The sequence below is a fragment of the Ursus arctos genome, unplaced genomic scaffold (assembly GCF_023065955.2).
Source record: "Ursus arctos isolate Adak ecotype North America unplaced genomic scaffold, UrsArc2.0 scaffold_28, whole genome shotgun sequence".
NCBI lineage: Eukaryota > Metazoa > Chordata > Mammalia > Carnivora > Ursidae > Ursus > Ursus arctos.
The window spans coordinates 12,237,186-12,260,105 of NW_026622963.1; the positions used below are offsets into that span (position 1 = coordinate 12,237,186).

Below are 22,920 nucleotides of genomic sequence, written 5' to 3' on the forward strand. Positions count from 1 at the left end.
GAGGCCCTGCCCTGGGTGGGGTGGGGGCACAGAAGACTTCCTGGAGGAGGTGGTCCTTGAGCTAGACAGTGTAGGGCGAAAGGACAGTATTTTGGGCTTTGGTTTAGTACGTTCCTCCCCTTCCCCTTCTTTGCCTCCAGCCTTTGTTTGCTGGTATATCTAAAATTAGTTTAGGGGCACCTGGGTGACACAGTCGTTAAGCATCTGTCTTCGGCTCAGGGCGTGATCCCAGCCTTCTGGGATAGATCCCTGCATCAGGCTCCTTCTCTGGGAGCCTGCTTCTTCCTCTCCCACCCCCCCTGCCTGTGTTCCCTCTCTCGCTGGCTGTCTCTCTCTGTCAAATAAATAAATAAAATCTTAAAAAATAAAATAAAATAAAATAAAATTAGTTTAGTCCTTATTTAAAGATGTTGCTATATTGGACCTGTCTTTTTTTTTTTCCCCAGCCTGACATCTAAAAAGCCATTTGTGTGCTCCTATTATGTTTTCTTTCTCTAACTGTGAAGTTTTGACAGAAATGTGCCATTGGCATCATCTTTAAGTAGTAACATCCCTTTCTGTCTATCCATCCTTCCTCCAAGCTTCTGTTTTCTGGGGGTCCAACCCTGAACTCTCAGGTTCAACCTTTTAGAACCCTAAAATATAAATAATTACAAAAAAGCTGAATGTCTTTCACTTCTCACTTTACTTTTATATTTCTGACAAAGACTATCCCACCACATCTCATGACCCTTTTTGTACCCTCTTTCCACCCAAAATATGGGGAGCACTGTTTCTCTCTGTGGCCAGAGTCTCCTCTGTAAAAGCGGGGTGAATGACTCTTGTCTTACCCTGCCTTCCACAACACGTTCTGTCACCATCATCACCCTGGGGCGGAGACCCTGGGCTTCTCTGAATTTCCTCTTTTGGGGCCTCTTATCTAGCCCAGTCTCTGCAATCCAACCAGGCCCTCAGTGCAATGCAGATGGTTCGGAGAAGGTAGAACTTCCAGTCTCAGCCATGCGTTAGCCTCCTGCAAACCTAGTTTCCCTCTTCTAAAAGTGGACAGTTCGTTCACTGAGAAGCAGTTCTGTGCCTTACTTCCCTACCATTGAATGAGGTGATGTCCAATGGCAAAGAATGAGAACCAGGCTTCTTCTGTGAGAAGGGGCTTAGGTTACAAGGAAACACAAAGCATTGTCTACCAGGATGATAAACACAAGTCAAACCGCATTGGAGTGAGAGAATCAAGTTGACCAGGTTATTGAAGGAACAGTCTAAGAAGGCAGACATGTTCCTAGATCTTTCCCAAACGATGACAAGAAAAGCTGAAGAAAAGATCTAATTCTGGATCAAAGGCTATGAATAGAGACTTGTCGCTCTTGAAGGCTGTGGTGCATTATGGGTGATTCTCCAATATCCATCCCACTCCTGCCTCATTGGGTAATAGCAAAGTGTTTTGGGAAATGATACAGTTCAAGTGGTGGGTCCCATATCCCTTGTGACCCAATTCTAGCCAATGAGACATGAAGAGAGAGCAGGTTAAAGTTTCTAGGAAAGTTCTCTGTTCCTCTTTAAAAGAGAATAATGGGCAGTCATTCTCACCAGCAGGCAGCTCTCTCACAAACTGAAGGAAACGTTAGTGTGAGAATGAAGCCAACACTTTTGGCAGCAGAACAGAGAGATGGAAGGAATCTGGTCCTTACTGACGCTGCCTAACTCTGTACTCCATGTTACACAGGCTAATCAAAGTCCGCATATGCAGTTCAAAGTAGCCTGTGAGAGTCACCAATCCAGAAGGGCAGTATAATGAAGAGGTATGAAGGCAGCAGGAATTTACAGGACCGGGAGATGGCAGAACATGAGGGGTGAGAGCAAAGGAACTGGCCTGGTCTCAGGTTACTGGTGTAGTACGGCACTGTGACCAGCTCAGCTGGGGCTGAGACATGCTCAGACCTTCTCTGTTCCCCCTCTTCCCATCTCCTGTGTTCATATCTGTGGACATATTTGCAGGTTTGTGCTGTCTCACTGTTGAAGGAAGAGGCACCTGGTCAGGGGGAAGAGGCAGGGAGAGAAAGGATGATGACGACAGGGGCGTGGATTGGATTGGACAGCTGCTGGTAGAGGGGTGAAGGTCAGCAGCGAACAGGACCAGAGTTGTGGCCGTAAGCAGAACCACTTCCGGGTTCACTGTGCAGTCCGGTCTGGGGCGGGGTGGGGGAGGCTGTTCTTCCCCACCTGGCAGGGAGCCCACACTGCATGGGTACCCTGTGGCCTTGGGCTTTCTGAAGCCCCTGAACTGACCACAAACACTTCCACAATGGGCATTGTGGGTAGCAGTGGGTTCATGGGCAGTGGACATGGATTAGAAGGAGCCAGAGCAGCAAGAAAGGACAGAAATTCCAGTAGTGACCACACCTGACTGACGAGCTTCACGGAGCTTTGGTGTCTTAGAAACCAGTGGCTTCTGTTGAGGTGGCAAGGGGGCTCGGAGTCATTCTAAATGAGCCAAACTGGGGCGCCTGGATGGCTCAGTCGTTAAGTGTCTGCCTTCGGCTCAGGGCGTGATCCCGGAGTCCTGGGATCGAGCCCCATATTGGGCTCCTCTGCTGGAAGCCTGCTTCTCCCTCTCCCACTCCCCCTGCTTGTGTTCCCTCTCTCGCTGTCTCTCTCTGTCAAATAAATAAATAAAATCTTAAAAAAAAAAAAAAGAGCCAAAATGCACATGTGACTCATTCTGGAGGTTATGGGTCAGGAGGCCAGGCAGCTAGGTATAGGTCCAGTATAGAAAATACATTTTGGGAGAAGACAGTTCAGTTTCAGGTTTGGGTTTGAGATGGCCAGACGTTCTGGAGCGGCAGGATATGGTTCCTCAGGTTGAACTTGGGTGCTGTTATTGAAAAAGCTGTTTTTAGCAATGACTCGTATGGAGACAAGAATTCTCCTGTCAAATATGCAGCCAACTCAGGAGAAGACCAGACTATTCCACGGATACTTGTTAGGATTCTGAGGTGTGTTTGGGATCCGGGTGAAGATGTCCAGGAAGTGGCTGGATATGAGCCAGTTCGAGAGAGAGATCTGTACTAGAGACATGGCTTTCAAGGTACAAGTTGAAAAATATTAAGTTATGGGACTGGATGAAAGTATCCCATGTGTAAAATTAGTAGAGAGAAAATGACCACGGACAGAAAATGAAGAGCCCCAACACTGAGGGACTTCGCAGAGAAAGAACAATTTTTAAAGGCTTAGACAGAAGAGCCAGAAGGGCAGAAAGAAAATCAGGAGAGTGTGGTGCGGGAGCAGACACAGGGAGGCTGTGTGCGAGAAGGAGGCGTGGCTGCTAGTTCTGAATGCTGGCCAGAGGATAACATAGGGGTCCCAGCAACACAGAACAGTTTCCACCACGCAGATGGGGCTCCTGCTGGACTGCATTAGGTTGAGGAATGACTGGGGGGGGAAGGGGACATGGCAGGTGCAGATGAGGCTTTCAAGAAGTTTGGCTAGGAAGAGGAGAGAGAGTGTGGCAGCTACAAGGGATATGGTGTCAAGGAGAATGTGAGACTGGAGTGCGTGGTGCATCAGGGTGTGGACGTAACGATGGAACCACATTCAGAAAGTGGGAGGGGAAGGGGATCACAGCTCAGAGAGGAGGGGGGCCCTAGAAGGACGGGGGTGCTGTGGGGTGGGGTGCAGGCCCACTGGAACAGTTTCTACTTTCTCAGCAGAGGAGGTCATCTGCTGAAGAGAACGGGGGACATGAGGAAAATAGAAACAATCTGAGATGATCACCTGGGACCAGAAGTGACCACCAGCCAGGACCACAGAGGGACACTGTCAGGCAGAACCAAGAAGCAAGTTGAGAGTAGAGACAATGAGTCTGGGGAGGTGCCATTATGGACCAAATGTCTGTGTCCCCCCACCCCCCTGCCTGATTTTATATTGAAACCTTAACCCCTTGGGTGATGGTATTTGAAGGTAGGGCCTCTGAGAGGTGATTAGGTTTACATGAGGTCAGGGTGGGGCCCTCAGGTGGGAACAGTGCCCCTATAAGAAGAGGAAGAGACCAGAGCTCACATTCTCCCTCTATCCACATGTGAGTAAAGGCCATGTGAGGACAGAGCAAGAAGGCAGCCATCTATAACCCAAAGAGTCCTTGCCGGCCACCAACCCTGCTGGCACCTTAATCATGGACTTCCATCTCCCAGAACTGTGACAAAATAACGTTTCTGATGTTTAAGGCACCCAGTCTTTTGTTACGGCAGTCTGAGCTGACAAAGGTGCCAATCCACACAGATGGCTGCTTTTCATCCCTGAACCCTCAGCAGCCTGAGTGTAGAAGCGTAGAGAGCACACAGTGCAGATCTGTAGTCTAGGCTACGCTAGGCAGGCACGTAAGAAGGACTAAGGGCTCTTGGGAAAGGCAAGGAGCTTGAGGGAGACGGGGCTCTTCCCCACGCCTAGGGGCTTCCCCACATCACAGTGACTGCTTTTTCTTCACAGGGCTTTCATGGGCAAAAGGGAAAATGGACTCAAAAGCACCCCAGCCAGTTAAAGGTATCTGACAGTGTAACTCTGCGTGGTGTCACCTGTGCAAAACATGTGAACCACAGTCACTGCTGTGATATTGTAAAGGGACAGGTGACAAACAGAAGCCCAGCAGGGCTAGTCTGGATCAGGAGCCAGGAGATGAGGCTCTGTTTCAGACTCCGCTACTGTGTGACCATGGGCAAGATCCTTGCACTTCCTGGACTCTGTAATACTAGAACATTTAGCATAGATGTTTTCTAAGGTCTTTCCAGCTCTAACATTTTCAGATTCTGGGTAATATAAAAGCACTGAAACATCACTGAGTTCAAAACAAGTGAATGGCGGGGCAGCTGAGTCACTAGGCATCTTCTTGCTGGGGTTCCTGAGGTCTCTTCATTTCCTACAGACAACATTCATGTCTCTATATAACACTTCCTTTGGCAGTTTTAAAAAAGAGATACTATCAAAAAAAACTAAGAGGCAGCCCACGGAATGGGAGAATATATTTGCAAATGATGCTACAGATAAAAGACTGGTATCTAAGATCTACAAAGAACTTCTCAAACTCAATACGCGAGAAACAAATAAACAAATCATAAAATGGGCAGAAGATATGAACAGACACTTTTCCAATGAAGACAGACAAATGGCTAAAAGACACATGAAAAAATGTTCAAAATCATTAGCCATCAAGGAAATTCAAATCAAAACCACACTAAGATACCACCTTACGCCAGTTAGAATGGCAAAAATTGACAAGGCAAGAAACAACAATTGCTGGAGAAGATGTGGAGAAAGGGGATCCCTCCTACACTGTTGGTGAGAATGCAAGTTGGTACAGCCACTCTGGAAAACAGTGTGGAGGTCCCTTACAAAGTTAAAAATTGAGCTACCCTATGACCCAGCCATTGCACTACTGGGTATTTACCCCAAAGATACAGACGTAGTGAAGAGAAGGGCCATATGCACCCTAATGTTCATAGCAGCAATGTCCACAATAGCTAAATCATGGAAAGAACCGAGATGCCCTTCAACAGATGACTGGATTAAGAAGTTGTGGTCCATATATACAATGGAATATTACTCAGCTATCAGAAAGAACGATTTCTCAACATTTGCTGCAACATGGACGGCACTGGAGGAGATAGTGCTAAGTGAAATAAGTCAAGCAGAGAAAGACAATTATCATATGATTTCTCTCATCTATGGAACATAAGAACTAGGAAGATCGGTAGGAGAAGAAAGGGATAAAGAAAGGGGGGGTAATCAGAAGGGGGAATGAAGCTTGAGAGACTATGGACTCTGAGAAACAAATTGAAGGCTTCAGACGGGAGGGGGTGGGGGAATGGGATAGACTGGTGATGGGTAGTAAGGAGGGCACGTATTGCATGGTGCAGTGGGTGTTATACACAACTAATGAATCATTGAACTTTACATCAGAAACCAGGGATGTACTGTATGGTGACTAACATAATATAATAAAAAAAAATTAAAAAAAAAAAAAAAGAGATGCCATGCCCAGAATGGAGTCACCTATGCTAAGCCCCACATCAGCAAACCCAGACTTAATACCTAATGTAGTTGTAGCTTCAGCCTCTCCCAGGAATGTAACCTTTAAGCAATCAATCTGGAATCACCTAGTCAGCAGTGGTGAGGTCATCTTCCCTACAGACTCCGCCATTCCGCAAGGAAGGTGTCCTTGCCTGAACAATCCACTCTTTGCTGGAATAACTTTCTTGCGCTGCCTCCTTCTGCCTATAGACATTTTTATTTTGTACAGCTCCTCAGACTCCTTTCTATCTGCTGGATGGCAGGACACCTATTCAGGAATCACTGAATAAAGCCAATTAGATCTGCAAATTCACTCAACTGAATTTTGTTTTTTAACAGTATTAAGAGGTGGTTTTGAAGAGACTTACGTCAAACCTTTTGGAAGGCTGACCTGAACTGTAGGTAGCGTTGTTTTGCGGCGTTTCAGAAAAGGCCAGGCTGGAAATTCTGGGAAAACCCCAGGAAATGCAGCAAGAGCCAGGAAGCCTTGTGAAGAGAGGCCTGCCCGCTCCGCAGTGTGCTTGTTTCGCTTCCTCTTCCCCTGGCTGCTGCCCTGTGCCTGCTCTTCCTTCCTCTGGGAAGCCCTCTGGCTGCCAGTGCAGCTCCTCACCGAGAGCTCCAGCAGCCAGGCAAACCCCTTCCCCGGCTGCTTCCTATTGAGCCAACAGGAGCAGCTTTCTGGGGCACAGCTGGAGACTCGAATCAAATCAAGAGCCTCTCTGCCTTGCGGGCACTTCGTTTGTGCTCTCCCTTATCAGAAGAAACCTTGCAGGGGTCTAATTCAGCAGCAAGTGGATTGATCCCAAAGGCCTCCATCTGCCCTCTCCGGTGCAGGGAAGGAGCAGCCCAGCGGGTACCGTATGCTCACAGGCTGCCCATGTGCATATTACCCCGAACCAGAATCCTTAGAGGTTTTCCCGTCTCTCTCCCCACCTTCTGACTGCAAATCTGAAAAGGGCCTAACATTGGCTCAGGCTGGGTGAGAAATGAGTCCTTGGGGAAGACTGGGACTTACCAGCCCCACTACCACTTCTGACCACCAGACTGCAGTGTCATGGTGACCAGGTGCTCAGGGAAGGACACACCGCAAGTTAGGGAGTCCAGTGAAAATGCATGGCTCCTTTTTCAAAAACTTAATTTCAAGGCCACAGCAGCAAAGCATTAAGCCAGACGTAGGGCCTGTGCAACAGCACAGGTCCCATGGGCTTGAAACTATCCTAGGCTCAGGGCCTCGAGGATCTGGAGACCCAGAAGCCAGCCCTCCCGTCAGACGGGCGCTGACAGCGCTCAGGATGCCAGGAGTCCCTTTGCTATCTCTCACCTGCTTGCCTGTTTTTCCCCCCAGTGTCCTCCTGCCTCTACTACGCACAATACCTAGAGAAAATTATATTTTCAGAGAAAGCCCCTAGGGTGCATTTTTTGCAAAAGGTGTATGGTTTCACCATTGTTAGGAAATTTCTCCTGGGAAGTGGGAGAGCCCCTTCGGGAAACAAACACAGAAAATCCAAGCTCGGCAAATTTAACTTTAGCTAAGCCCTCTCATTTGCTTCTAAAATAACCCAGCAACCCTTCATTTTTATATTCAAAGCAGCCAGCATGTTCCAAACTATGTACAGACACCTGAGAACGAAGAGTGGCCCAGAGTGGCTCCTAAGGTCCTGGCCAATGTTAAAAATTCTCTAAGAGCAACAGGGTGGGTCTGGGAAAAGTCTGACTTGCTGGGAGACCCTAGGACCCATTCCTGCCCTTCAGGTTTCCCTACAAAAGGAGAGCATCGAACTGCTGTGTCTCCCGTGCCCCATCCGGCTCTAACACCCATTCACCTTCAGAAGGTTTGTAAGACAGACCAGGCTAATGAGAAATTAACAGGGGAACAAAGGCATCCAATCTTCTTGACAAGCTAAGTAGGAGTGGGTAGGGGCCCACTCCTCTGAATCAAGGACTAGCATATCCTACATGCCCTTGCTGAAAAGAGAACAGCTAATATCTGCAAAGCTCCCAGCTAAATGCTGCTAAATTCCCTCACACACTCAGCCTGTCACTGCATGCAGAATGCTTTCTTCCCAGCCTCTTGCCTGGTGAGAGCTGGCTGATAATGGGCAGTGCAGTCCAAGCCCACCGCCTACTGACTGTGACCTTGGGCCAGTCCCTAAACCCTGTGGGTCTCCTGATTCCCAAGTGTAAAGAGAGGAGATTGAATGGGCCATTAAGGAGTAATTCAGTCCCTTAACAATGTTTGACTCTCCGGGTTCCAAGCAAATGTCACATATGACGTTGTCTAGCAGTGACATATTTCTGTGCCCCAAATATTTTTCTAAGGAAGCAATGTCTGAGGAGAAAAAGAGCTCGGGGGGCCGATGTGAACTTCTGGTCTCTAACCTCTGTGCTGCCTCACTGGAGGTACCCATGGAAACTCGGGGGATTATGCAAAAGCCTTCTTAGCTACTCAACAGTCCCGGCACCTACCCTTCTCTTTGGTAATCTTCGTCCAGATTTGACAGGAGCTGCGAGCCCGCAGTGGAGAGGTCAACCGCAGCCAGGGGCAGGTCCCGATAGGCAAAGTTCACCAGCTGCACAGGAGCAATGCTCTTGGTTTCTTCGTCTACTTGTTGGGAGATGATCTCAACTTCAGAAATTCCTCCTTCTATGGCAGGCCTGAGTTGGGGAGAAAGGCAACAGGGCAATCAACCCTCAAGATCAAAGTAATTTTTCTACTCCCCAAGGGAAGGAAGAAGAATGCATCGGAATCTATCCTGTGCTGGTGGCGAGCAGGGGAAGCTTGAGGTTGCCAATCTTCCACTGGCCTCCACTGGCCACCCAAGGGACTGGACTGAAGTCCCTGTCTCCTCCACCAGTTGGGGAACAGTGGAAGAAGGGAAGGAGGAATTGCTCAGATCTGAATATAAGAGCTAGGGAGGCAGGATCCTTATCAAGGGGGCTAAACACCCAGATGGAAATTCTGCCCACCAGCAAAACCTGGGCTTAGACTTTTAGGATTTTTGGTCCCTAGACTTTATGTTGGAGTAATATATTCTTTTTTTTTTTTAAGATTTATTTATTTATTTATTTGAGAGAGAGAGAGAGAGAGAGATCAGGGGGAGGGGCAGAGGGAGAGAGAGGGGAAGCCAACTCCCTGCTGAGCAGGAGCCCAATTCAGGGCTCCATCTCAGGACCCTGAGATCATGACCTGAGCCAAAACCCAAGAGTCAAATGCTTAACTGACTGAGCCAGCCAGGCGCCCCAGAGAAATATACTCTTTTATTTTTTTATTTTATTTTTTTTAAAGATTTTATTTATTTATTCGACAGAGATAGAGACAGCCAGCGAGAGAGGGAACACAGCAGGGGAGTGGGAGAGGAAGAAGCAGGCTCATAGCGGAGGAGCCTGATGTGGGGCTCGATCCCATAACGCCAGGATCACGCCCTGAGCCGAAGGCAGACGCTTAACCGCTGTGCCACCCAGGCGCCCCAGAGTAATATACTCTTTTAAATGGTCTCCTGGGTTTCTCTGTAAAGGCCCTTCAAAATGTTTGTACCATCTGTACCACATAGAGAAGAGAGGTTTCTGTTCACAACTGTATGTACTGCTGGTGGTTGGGGAACCGACCTGGAGAGACCACGTGGGCCTTGGACAGTGAGGACAGCAGGGGCCAGCTGTCCCTGGCTGCCACTCCCTTCCTACTTGAACTGGGCATACTACATCGCCCCCTTTAAGGCTGAGAGTAGGAAACCGAGGCCATTTGATCAAACTTCTGTGGAGCTACTGGTCTCCTATGTCACTGGAGAGCGTATGCAGGGCACTGCGAATACCTGACAACTACTCTGGCAATCCAGGGCTTCTGAGCTGGAGGCAGTATCACCCCCAACCTACCAGCAGGTATGCGGCAATCTGGCTGCTACAATGACCACAGGAGGTCACTACTGATATAAGTGGAAGTGGGGTATTAAACATCCTGCAGCATGTCTGATAACGAAGTGTCCCATCCAAACACCAACAGAGACCCTGTGGGGAGATGCTGGGCTAGATCACTTTGCTTTGACTTCCTGGGGTGCCATCTTTGGTCTCACCAACACATCCCTGACCCTCTCTTAAACTGTAGAATCTGAGGGGCCGGGTCTTATGCTTCTGGCCAAATAATGAAGGTCAGAAAGAAAAATGGTGTGAATGGAGAGGAGTAGAAATTAAATATTTGGGGGAACACAAGAGGCCAGTTTTAATACTGGGGTGGCAGTCAGTCTTGGCAGCTGTTCTTGGGCTCTGGTGCCAACTCCAATGCTGACCTCCCTTGGGCTTCTCTGGAGCCTTAGTTTCTTCAGCTGAAACAAAAAGAGGTGAAACGGAGGCTCCCTAAGGGCCCCTGATTCTCATCCTATCATCTGATATGGAGAAGAGACACGGAGCATAGGGGAGGAGCTCTGCAGGGACAAGTCCCTACCCTTGGTGGGAGCTCTAAGTTCCAAACTTTTCTTTTCCAACCATCACTGAAATCTAACCAGTCACACAGTGGCAGTTATACAGGAAGGTTCGAGCTGAATCTGCCCACTGCTCTCCTGCTTGAATCATCCAGATAATTGAGGAAAAAGTGGGATTTTTATTTGGACGTCACAGGTTGGCAGCCTAAACTACCTGGATTTACCAAGTAATTTCCAGTGCCCCAATTCTCTTTGGTAGGCCTCATTTAAACCTTTGCTTTTTGCTACCTGTCAAGCACAGATAATAGTACTCATCATTGTGTGACATTTACAAAATGACTCAAGATCTTCAGACAGACAGTCATAGGATGTGAGGCTTCTGTGTTTCTCAACAATTGAAATAAAAGTGTGGGTGTTTAGTGGGGAATCCTGGCTCCTCCAGGTGTTTCCAAAAAAGTTGATGCTGGGTTGAATTTGTTCTCTTTTCTTTGGGGCTACTAATGGAAGCTATGGGTGACTAAATTGAACACAGAGAACTTTCTGATCCATGGGATGTTCAGAGGGCTGGAGTGAACTTCTGAGACTAACAGGATGTGGCTCTGAGCAGCAGGGGACAGGCTACTTCTGCCTTCTTGACTTTCTTGCTCTCTGTTTCCCCCCTGCCAGTGGTCACAGCAGCCCAGCACCATCTCTGGTCATGTGGTCATCTCAACAGGAGGAAACAAGGTCTCCCTTGGTGGGAGTGAAGGTCCCACAGTTCATAGCCTGGGTGTTGAGACGAGCCTCTGGTCTCAGATACAAAGAACGCTATGATGGACAATGTGTATTAAGGGCCCCATTCTTCACCCTCTCCTCTTACCATGGGACCCTACAGAGCTCCTCCCATCGGAAGGAAGAAAGAGTATGATTCTCCACCCCTGATTCTGGGCTCAGTTTTATGATTTGTTTTGGTCAAGGGGATGTTAGCAGATGTGACACAGGCAGAGGCATGAAAAGAAGCTTCAATTTCTCTTGTACCTCTGGTACTGCCATTGGAAGGTGACCAGCCCAGCCTAAGCGAGGATGAGAGGCACACTGAGCGGAGTCCAGTTTCATGGAGATCAGTTGACAGCAAGCCAAGCCCTGTTATCTAAGAGTGATCCCAGATTAGCAGCTATCTAGCTGGCTACCCCAGCTAGGAGGGGTAAATACTGATCACTGTATTCTACTCAGGTGTCATGGTTGGTTGGTACACAGCATTACTGTGGGCAAGAGATCAAGGGTTCCTGCTCCAGACGGCAGCAGCCAGCCCCATAGCTAGGCAGGCTGGGGCAGTGTGGTGGGACAGAAAGAATGCTGTTCTCATCTTGGTATGTTTGCCAGTGAGTTGCAAAACACAAAATAAGTGACCACTTTGCTGGTGTCTGGTAAGATGAAGTGGTGGTCTACGTGGCATCTACGGTTTGGGGAACCGAAAGCACTTCTTCCTTAAGAGTTCTGCCCTTAGTTTCATAAAGCCTGCTTTTAGAAACTCTCTCATGATTTCTAAACTTCCTTGCAATTCCCATTTTGTTAATTCACCTTCGGCATGTCCTAGTCTTGTCTTGAGGTTTGCTTTTGAAGTTTTCCCCATTTTCCGTTGCCTCCTGTTAAAGGAAGTGTGTATCGTGGTTGCCTGAATCAGAAGAGCCTTGTCTTATGGAAGATATATAGCAACAGTTTTGGACTGTAGAATTCCTCTGCTTTTTTAAACCAAAAAAATGAGATGACGTTAGTGGAGCAACTCAGAGAAAGGGCAGATTTTAACATGTCATTTCAATGTCGGGCTCAAGGACAAAATTGCTTGGAGCTCCTCCATGCTCATGGGGCTGAGGAAGGAGCTCTTGGTTGCACCCACAGTTCTGAGGTACCAACTCAGCACCCACAGAGAGGAGACCCCGGGTTACTTACTGTGGACTGGTCATGTTGAAAGCTGCGACCAGAGCCATGGGTTTTCTCGGTGTCTACTGGGGCTCCGCCGTCTGGAAGCCTGCCATCAGCATGTCTAAGTGTGAGTTCTTAGAAGACACACAAAATGGTACCTTGAAAACAAACAATTGAATGGTAGGAATTTATTACACTCAGATGTCAAACCAAAGTCCTCCTAAACTCATCTAAAAATGGAAGTCCTTAGAACTTTCTTCGATACACCACTTTCTTCAAAGTTAGGTTTGAACAAAGTATATGTTGAACAGATTCTTACAATTACAGAATTGTGATTGAGGCAAAATTACTTTCCTTTTTAGAGATGAATAAATATGTCCAGAGTGACAAAATGACTTTTCTGTGTCACACAGAGATGACAGAAGAAGCCCGATTGGACCCCGGGTTTTCTGAATTTTCATCCATAGTTCTTTCCACTTTTCCAGCATGCCTAAGCACGCCAGGGTAATTTTATACTCCAGCTTTAGGAATCTCAAAAATCTCAAGTGTTGTTCCACAATGAGAGAGGCAGTGCATCCTGGAGCCAGACTGCCTGGGGTCAGAGCCTGGCTCCCACTTAATAGCCTTGTCACCTTGGGAAATTACTTAACCCCTTTGTCCCTACTTTCTCCACCTACAAGATAAGAATGATAACTAAACTAACTAACTGAGTTAATACATGTGAAACACTTAGAATAGTGCCTTGCGTGTAGTGCTGGCTTTTATTATCACAAGTATTATTTTATAAATTTAAATTGCACCGTCTGTTGAATCTGAGCACATTCCAAGGCATGTGGATGGCTGAGTGTAAGATTTCCTCTTAAAATCTGGACTAGGTAAACAGAGTACACTTTTCTACAAACCAGTGCCATGGTACCACCTGGAAGTCTTCTAAGAGGCAGCAACAACCTGGCAGAAAGTACACAAAGAGACAGAGCTGGGTTCTGGGTGATTTTGTTCACGTTACAAAGGAGGCTGCTCCAAGGGGGATATCCTTGTGGAGACTGCACTGTTGCAAACTGTCTTTCCTGCAAGAGATCACCATGAGAGAAGCCCCCTCTCCCAATCCCAAGCTCAGCAAGCAGAAGCACTTGAACTGGAGAGACAAAGAGTGGTGACATAATGTAAAAGGCACAGGCACTCCCAGGGAAGAAGCATAGGGAGATGGGTGGTAAATCTGCAAACTGGGGAAGCTCCCTGAAGTTCTGTGTAATTAAGAAATGACAGCTGAAGTAAAAGGTACTTGAGGAAATCTTGGGAGAGTCTTACAGCAACTGGAAGAGAGATGGAGAACTTTCTAAAATTAGAAGGGCTTTCATATATAAGGCCACTGTTTCCACACCGGCTGTATGTGGGGCAGAACAAGCACGGGACAAGAGCAGGGAGAATCTGGACACGTGTTTTGTAACCACACCCTACTGAGGGTTTCCGCTTACCTTAGTACACCTTAGTAAGAAGGTTTGAAATATTAGAATCGAAACTCTCCTTTACAGTATTTGGAATTGGGTATTCATTGTACACTAAGCTTTATATGGGTCTCCATTCCATTACAGAGACATGGTCGGTCTCAATCTTTTCTGTTCTCTTTATAAAGCCTCAATGAACTATAAGAAACAAACTGAGGGCTTCAGAGGGGAGGGGGGTGGGGGAATGGGATAGACTGGTGATGGGTAGTAAGGACGGCACGTATAGCATGGTGCAGTGGGTGTTATACGCAACTAATGAATCATTGAGCTTTACATCAGAAACCAGGGATGTACTGTATGGTGACTAACATAATAAAAAAACATTAAAAAAAATAAAGCCTCAATGAAGTCAGGCTCAGGGTACACACAAACGGGAGACCATGTGAGCAATGCCCCCTTCCAAAGTGGTGTTTTAACAAGCTATACTCCCAAGTGAGCACATTATACGCTGCACAAAGTATCAGCCCTGTGAAGGATATGACAGGAAGGAAGATCTTTGCGTTCATGGACCTTCCAGTCTGGTTGGGCTGTCAAGTTTGAAACATACAAAACTCAAAAATTTCGTTAGTTAGTTGTGTAACTATAAGTTGTGAAGAATAAGTAAAAATTGGGAGATCTGTAAGTAATAAACATGAACTACTGCACTACTATAGTATGGCCAGTATAAAACAAAAACAGAAATGAAAATGAGTTTCAAAGATTCTTTGACTATTTGGGAAGGAAAATTTCAAATATATAGAATTACAGACAATTGCAAAATGAATCTAGTTATCCGTCACCCAACTTCAACAGTTATCAACTCATGGATAGTCTTATGTTGTCTATATCCCCCCACCCCTCATGATTATGTCATTTCATTCATCTGTAAAAGTCTCAATATGTAGCTTAAAGGATAAGGATTCCCTTTAGAAGCTATAGCAACAAAACTATCACTGCTCCTAAGTCAGCAATATTTTCTTAACATTATCAAATATCCAGGCATTGTTCACATTTCCCCATTTTTCCTGTAATTTTTTTTAAGGTTTTTTTGAATCAGGAGCCAAATGAGGACCACACGTTATGATTGGTTACTATGACTCTTAAGTCTCAATGAATCAGTAGGTTTCCCCCTCTATTCTATTTTTCCCATGCAATTTATTGGGAAAGCTGGGTCACTGGTCCCAGAAAGTTTCCCAATCTGTATTATGGTAACAATATTCCTTTCATGTCATGTTTCTGTCCTCTACCTTTCCTGCAAATTTTTGTTAATTTATAGACTTTAATCAGATTCAGGTTCAATTTTTTTTTTTTTGCGAGACTATATAGGCAGTGTTGTGACTTTCATCAGGAGATACACATCTTCTTGTTCTTCTTTTTGTAATATTAAAAGCCGTTGGTGATCACTTCCTAGGTTCATAAATTCATTAGGATTTGCAAAAGGGGCATATTATGATTTTATCATGTCTTTTCCATTTATCGGCTTCTATGAAGACAAACTCCCCCTCATCAACTATTTGATTACCCTAAGAAACAGTTCACGTAGAAAAGAATAAATGCTTAACTTTTCCTTTTATTTACTGATTTTCAAAATTTAATTAGTTGGTATCTTGTTATCTTCCAAACTCGATCAGTGAGGTGTTTTTTAAAAAATTTTCCACAGCATCATGGAATTAGTTCACTCAGCATGAGCTGAATGAAGGAACAGATTCCCTGGTAAGCAGGATGATAGTTTCCTGAAAAGGAGATATGGGAGTGAGTAAGAAATGATTGGCATCTCCAGTAAAAGGCAAAGATGAGGTAGGAGAAGAGGGTAAATCATATTTGGACGGACAGTGAATAGGCTGCTTCAGTTAGTGGTTTTGATCCTTAACAAGCAGCACATTTTAGAAAGCAAGCTCCCTGAAGATGATGTTATTTAAAAACAATATTCTCCAAATAAAATAATCCTCAAAGCACAAGCTTAGCACGAAGCAGGTGTAGTCTAGCACTCTATAAATGAATATTTGAAGTGCAAACCTGCTGTCTCATAAACCTGGTAAAAGCAGAAGAGAAAACCTGTTTTGGATTTACAGGGCCTGGCTCTGGTGGGTAGTGAAGCTGCTTTTTTGACTTTAGTAAAATCCACTTGTTGCTCATTAGCCTTTGTAATTACCAATATCATTTGCTTTTTCCAGCCAGATCTGCAAAATTCAGGCTGGCATCCTAGGAATTTTAAAGCTGAGAAAGGCTTCTAAGATCAAGTTGTCAGTTCCCTCACTTGTCAGGTGAAAAAAGTCTGTAATACAGTTTCACCTGTTCTCAGAGGCACCCACGTCAGTTCCTCATCCCTCACTTGTGTAACGGCCTCTCGGCATACATGACCTTCTTTTTTCGCATCCCACTGGTTTCCAATCCTGGTTTACTCAGAATCACCTAGGGGTCTTTTGGGATGTATAAATTCATAGGCTATACTGCAGAACTGCTCAATCAGAATTATGCAGGTGGAGTTTGAGAATCTTTAAGTTCCCCAGGTGTCTGATATGCAACTACTCCATTTGACTCTCTATTATATCAATGGTCCTCAAACTTTCCATGGCACCAGAATCACCTGGAAAACTACTGGACACATCCGCAAGCTTTCTAACTTAGTATGTTTGGGGTGGGAGCCTGAGATTCATATTCTGAACAAATTCCCAGGGGATGCTGGTTTGCTGATCCACAGACCACATTCTCTTCTTCTGAATCAGAAACTACTTGAGGTAAAGATGGCCTTTCAATCCCTATTTTGCAGACGGAGTTGACTGGTTACAAAGCTACTGTGGTGGAGTTGTCAGCAGAATCTACCCCGGCCAGGCTGAAGGAGGCCAGGTTTATCAGCTGGGAATACTTTCATTTGCAAGTAACAGAATATCTGACTACCAGTGACTCAGGCAGTGAAGACTTTTAGTTATCTTACCTAGCAAGAAGCCGGGAGGCCATGGCTCTGAGATATCACCAAGGACTCCAACCCTTTCCATCCTTCCCCAATGCTCCGTGTGATGCATTACTCACACTTACTGCCCTGTGGTTGCAGAATGGCTGCTGCAGCTCCAGCTTGCATGCCAGCTCCCAAACAAGAAGAGCGAACCAAAGGCTTTCTCCTCACAAAGTTCTGATCTTTTATTCTGCAGTAATTATCTTTCCAAGCCCTTTAGCCAACATCTCCTGATATCTCCTTGGGCAGAGCTGGGTCACATGGTCACATGGCTGTGAAGAATCCTGGGACAATGGGCAGCTGGCCAAAGGAGAAAGGAGTGATAGGAGAGCCTAGTCTAGTCATAATTCATCCCTTGGGGTTGGGCATATTGTTTCCATGAACAAATCTCCATTCTCTCAGCAAGAAGTGGGAAGGAGCCATTGGAGGCATAACTAATTGTCTGCGAGGCCAGGTTTGGACACTTCTGATATGGTTCTGAAGCTCAGCTGAATATGTTCCCTGGGTCTCCAAATAAGACTGACCAAATATTGATAAGTAGCTGGCAGGAAATATAAAGGATGCGCTCTCACAAAATCTCAGGGTTCTTTCATTTAGAAAGTATTGCATGCTTGAGGTTCAATTTTGACATTGTCAAGCTTGCTGTAGGATCCGTTCTTTGCGAGAAGCCGCTGAGCCCTGGCACCTTTCATCGACATCAGGTTCCACACCCGCAGGAGGAGAAGTTGTGTTTCTTGCGCTGAATGAGGTCATCCTTGTTGTTACCTTGACCCATCAATACCTTGCTCCATTAACAAGGAACTAAAATGAAGACAATCAATCATGTACCAAGCATTCTCCCACTGTAATCTCCAGTCTATTGCAAAATTCTTAGCTACCAAATGAGTGGGCAGGGAGCCCATTGTGGCTCTCTTTTCTAGGTGTAGTACAGTGTCCTATGGATGACTCTAACTTTCTACTGTGTTTGCTTCTTTTCACTTAGATAGTCATGAGCCCAATTATTATCATTCTCATCAAGTATGGGAAATACACAGCAAGATCACACAAAACTAGATCCCATCATCCCAAATTATTTGGGTATTCCAAGAAGAAAATCAAGAGGACCATTATCATAATCTTTTCATTCCCTTCAATATTTTTTTCCTAACAAACATTCCCTAAATTGAACATACCATGTCTCTGCTGGATGAAGGATCCACTCACTGCCTCCTTACCCCTAGCTGGTCTGGATAGAAAAGAATGCCACCTAGCAGGCACTCCTCAACCCCAGCCTGCTGTCATTTTCCCTCTGGAATTCTGTAGAGCTTCTGCAAAACTCTATTATCTATGATTTTGGGAAGTACCAACAATGAGCTGGGGCAGTTGGTACTTCCCCGTACCAACATGTGGGAGGGCTGCCCTGTAACTCCTTACCTTCCCCACCTTCCCAGATCAAGCAAATCTTAAGTATATATGCCACACTGCAAATCCCCAAAGCAATAGTTTGCTTTATGTGATATTAACTAAAATATGTTAAGAACCCAGATATAATTAATTTTGCTGCTGAATTCTACATGACACCAGGTAAGTGACCATTCTTAGGTAAATGGAGGGAAAAAGTCCTCTTTCTTCAATACTTTTATGCTGTAAAAGTGACCCCCATTCTTTACCCTCCCTATATCAATGCCCCCTTTGTTACAGACTGAAGGTTTTTGTCCCACCTCAAGAGTCCTATGCTGAAATCCTAACCCCTATGTGAGGGTATTAAATGTAGGTCTTCGGATAGATTGTGGGGGTGGAGCCCTCACGAATTGGATTAGTAGACTCATAGGAAGGATACTTGGCCATGTGAGGATTCAGCAAGAATACAGTTGTCTGCAAACTAGGAAAAGAGCTCTCACCAGATACCAGATCTGCCATCACCTTGATATTGGACTACCCAGCCTCCAGAACTGAGAGAAATAAATGCTTGTTGTTGAAGTCACCCAGTCTGTGGTATTCTGTTACGGCAGCCTGAATGGACCAAAATAGTCTCAGAACTTTTCATTGCCCTTTTATCCTGTCTCTGGGTTTGGCTATGTGACTGGCTTTGTCCAAGTGGATTGGAGGCTGTGATGGTTAATTTTACGTGTCAACTTGACACATAAAAGGATATTTAAACATTATTTCTGGGTATGTCTGTGAAGGTGTTTTGTTTTAAGATTTTGTTTATTTGAGAGAGAAAAAGAGAGAGTGTGTGAGCATGAGCTGGGGGAGGGGCACAGAGAGAGGGAAAGGGAAAGAATCTCCAGGCGACTCCATGTCCAGCATGGAACCCAATGCGGGTCTCAAGCCCATGACCCCAAGACCCCAACCTGAGAAGAAACCAAGAGATGGATGCTCAACCAACTGAGCCACCCAGGCACCGCTGTGAAGGTGTTTTTGGATGAGATTAACATTTAAATTGGTAGACTGAGTACAGTAGGTTGCCCTCCCCAATATGGGTGGCCTTGTCCAATCTGCTGAAGGCCTGAATAGAAGAATACAAGGTTGAGAAGGAAAAAATTCTTTCTCTGCCTCACTGTCTTTGAGCTGGGACATCAGTCTTTTGCTCTCAGACTTAGACTCAAACTTATACCACTGGCTCTCCTGGCTAGACTTTTCAGCTTCCATAATCACATGAGTCAATTCCTTATAATAAATCACTTTATTGACATCTATATATATCTATATCTATCTTATTGATTGTTTCTCTGTAGTACCCTAATATATCAGCAAACATGAAGTGCAGTCACGCGATTGGGCTGGCCCTCTTTCTTGCATGTCACCATGACAACATACATACCCAGGCTGGCCTGCTGCAGGATGTCCAGTTGCCCCAGTCAAGGTCAGCCAACAGCCAGCTGCCCCCCAAAGTGAGCTCAGTCAAGACCAGAAGAACCACCCGGCTGTGCCCAGCCTAAATCACCAACCCAGACTCATGAGCTAAATACAGTTTTTTGTTTTTTTTAAATTCATTATTCAGTTCTTCATTAGCATTTTCCATGTTCTAGGAACAATACTAAACATTGACATTATCATGATAAATGAGACATGGTCACAACATTCAAGAAACCTGTGGGCTAGTGATAGAGACAGAGGCATAGATAGAAATTAAAATTCAGGGGTGCCTGGGTGGCTCAGTTGTTGAGCATCTGCCTTTGGCTCAGGGGATGATCCCTGAGAATCCTACTTTCTTCCTTGTGCCATAAACCCTAACCATCCAAAGTAAACCAATCAAATAACCAGTTTCTGGGTTCTCTCAGGTGCCCACCCTCGCCTACCGCCAGGACTTACAAGCTGGCAAAGAGAATGGGTAAAAACATGGCGAGCTTATCTAAGCTGTATCTGAGCTGTATCTAAACTAGATACAATTACTGACCAACTAGATATCTTATCAAAGGAGAAGAACTTCAGGAAGAGTCACCCTCTTTTTCACAACTTTAGTGTACCAATATACAGGGTAGTGCCCAAAACATTACCAGAAACTGTCAGAAGGTGGCACCAGAATTTCCTCAAGTTGTCCCCTCCACTGTTGTGCTCTCCTGTCCTCACTCCCAGGGAAGTCAGGTCTCCTTTCATAGATCACATGTCTTTGCATGATGACAATGGTCAAAATGTTGGCCAATGTCCCATCTGAACACCAATGGCACCACTGGCTCATTGGCACAAAGCTGGGGCTCTGGTTTACATCAGGATTTTAGGAAAAGTGCCACTCACTAATACCTCTCTTTGGATAATCCAGGTCTTTCTGGAAGCTTCCCAACTGGAGCTATCACTCTATATGATGTTGCTATGCAATGGTGCTCTACAGACATCTCCTGGGATGCTGGAAAGACCTCACTTCCTTCTAAACAACACTGTTTATTTAAAAAGGGTAGAGACTGGAGCAAAAGGTAGAGACTGGAGCCAAGGTATCTACATGCCTTTATATCGGTCAGGATCCCTCAGATAACAGGCATTTATAGAGATCCCTGCAAGTTCAAAGCTTGGTGCTGGGCACTGGGATGCAACATGGTCTAAGGCCATCCCTGCTCTCAAGTTTCCAATCTCATCAGATTGAAGGTTCCAAAGCAGCAATATGTGAATGATGACTGAAGGGGACATGTGCTGAGCAGTACAGAGTGAAGGTGTGGCAAGAGGAAGGCAGTGTGGGCTGCACAACTGAAAAGGCAGTGGTTCTCCACATGGATGTTGTGACCTGGCCTTGCCCTGGACCACTTATCTGGTTAGTGGCAAGGGTAAGAAGACAACATCAGCTTTCCGGCCTCAAGGCCAATGGTGCCCATGAGAGGCTCTACAGGCATCAGGCCTGAGAACCACGTGCAAAACTTGTCTAAAATGCAGATTCCTGGGCTACTCTAGTGATCCGGATCTAGGAAACCAGGAACTGGAGTTTCCTTGCAGCCCAGGTGACTGATCACCTGAGAAAACCTGGCCTACCTAACTTACCCACTCCCTATTAGCTTTACTTTTATGTCCCTCCTTCAAGAACCACAATCAGGGTCTCTTTAATTACACAAACACCTCTGGGCCTCAGCTCACTCCAGTCCCCTCTTCTACCAACTGACTGCCATTCCCAGCTTGTCTACGCTTGGAAAATCCTCCATCATCTCTTGAAGCTCCAGGCCCTGAGTCCATTTCTCTGGCCACAACAGTCCTTTCTTACCTGCCCTCAACTCAGAACAAACTAGATACTCTCAACAAGGTTTACATCCAGGCTCAGAAAACACAATAAAAGACTCCAAGACCCAAACTGGGCTCTTAACGCAGTACAGGCTGCATGGGACGGAGGTATGGAAACTGGGAAAATCCCTTAGTCAGAGCCCAGTTTTGCCACTGGGATGAGGTGATGGACCCATCTCAGGCACTGTCACAGTATTTCATTTGATCCTGGTAGGTGACAAAGTAGTACAGCATGTGAGAAATTTTTACTGTTACCACCACAGATCATTGTCTCTAAGAAGCCTGTAAATTGTTGCAAATTTGCTGAAGGGTAATTTGATAATATTTATCAAAATTATTTTAACATGTACTTTTTTGATGCAGCAATTGCACATTCAGGAGATAGATTTTTAAGGAAATAAGCTATTAGATACATACATACACACACACACACACACACACACACACATTTGTTGGATCATGGTTTTAATAGCACCATGCCTAGCACACAGCAGATGCTCCAAAAGTATTTGTTGATACAGGAATCAATAAAATCATAAATTGAAAGCTATATAAATGTCTATCAACAGGAGACTGGCTAAATAAATAAGGAACTTGTATATTATGGGATTGTTATATAGCTATTGAAAAGGATGAATGTCACCTAGAACCGAGGGTTGGGAGGGACTGACTGCAAAGGGATATGAGCGAACTCTCTGGAATAATGGAAACATTCTAAACCTTGATTTTGGTGATGGTTGCAGTGTCCATTTAAAATGAGTGCTTTTTATTGTTTGTAAACTATACATTCAGCAATATGGCTGATTTTTTTTAAAAAAATGGATGAACTATTGAAACTAATGAAAACTATTCTCATTAACACAGAAAGTCGTCTGCAATGTAACATTAAATAAAAAAGGTTATAAAATAACATAGGATGATCCCCATTTATGAAAAATACATAGAAAATATGTGTGCAACACAGCGTGGAATTGGACTTTCCTATTGTTCTAGAGTTGTGCAGGTGCCCTAAAGTTAAGGACAAACATGGTAAGTGCTCACATTTTCTAAAGAAAGATGCCAGACCATCTATTTGGAACTAACAGATGGTCAAGCGGGTCCAGTAACTACTACTCCCCACAGCCGGTAGGAGAGCAGGCTAGAAAAACTCATGCCAGACTCCCAGGCTGGCTGGGGCAGTGTGAGATGACCAGGTGAGGACAGAAGGCAGTGATGGGAGCAGTCTGTCCTTAGCCACCAGCTAAGCAAGGATGTGGCACCAAAGTTCTTAGTGAAAATTAAACTCAATAGTTTCAGCAGAGCATGGATTTTTAAAAGGATACTGAATGCTGGGTGGGCCAGAGAGCCAAGCATAGAAACTACATGGTCAGGATCACCAACCAGACCCTGGCGCTGCTCCGGCCAAAGTATCACTGATGCTGTGGCACCA

General features: G+C 45.5%; 1 protein-coding gene across 2 annotated transcripts in view; it reads right to left on the bottom strand.

Annotated features, from left to right (window-relative positions):
- TMEM266 (transmembrane protein 266) overlaps positions 1–22,920 on the bottom strand; it is a 122,590-nt gene that overhangs the window by 58,123 nt on the left and 41,547 nt on the right. For both annotated transcript variants that reach the window (XM_026489480.4, XM_044380434.2), the window contains 2 exons: positions 12,399–12,529; positions 8,524–8,712 (listed from right to left, as the gene is read on the bottom strand). In XM_026489480.4, the coding sequence (XP_026345265.1) occupies positions 8,524–8,712; positions 12,399–12,436 (227 nt within the window). In that variant the 5' untranslated portion in view covers positions 12,437–12,529. The remainder of the gene's footprint in view (positions 1–8,523; positions 8,713–12,398; positions 12,530–22,920) is intronic.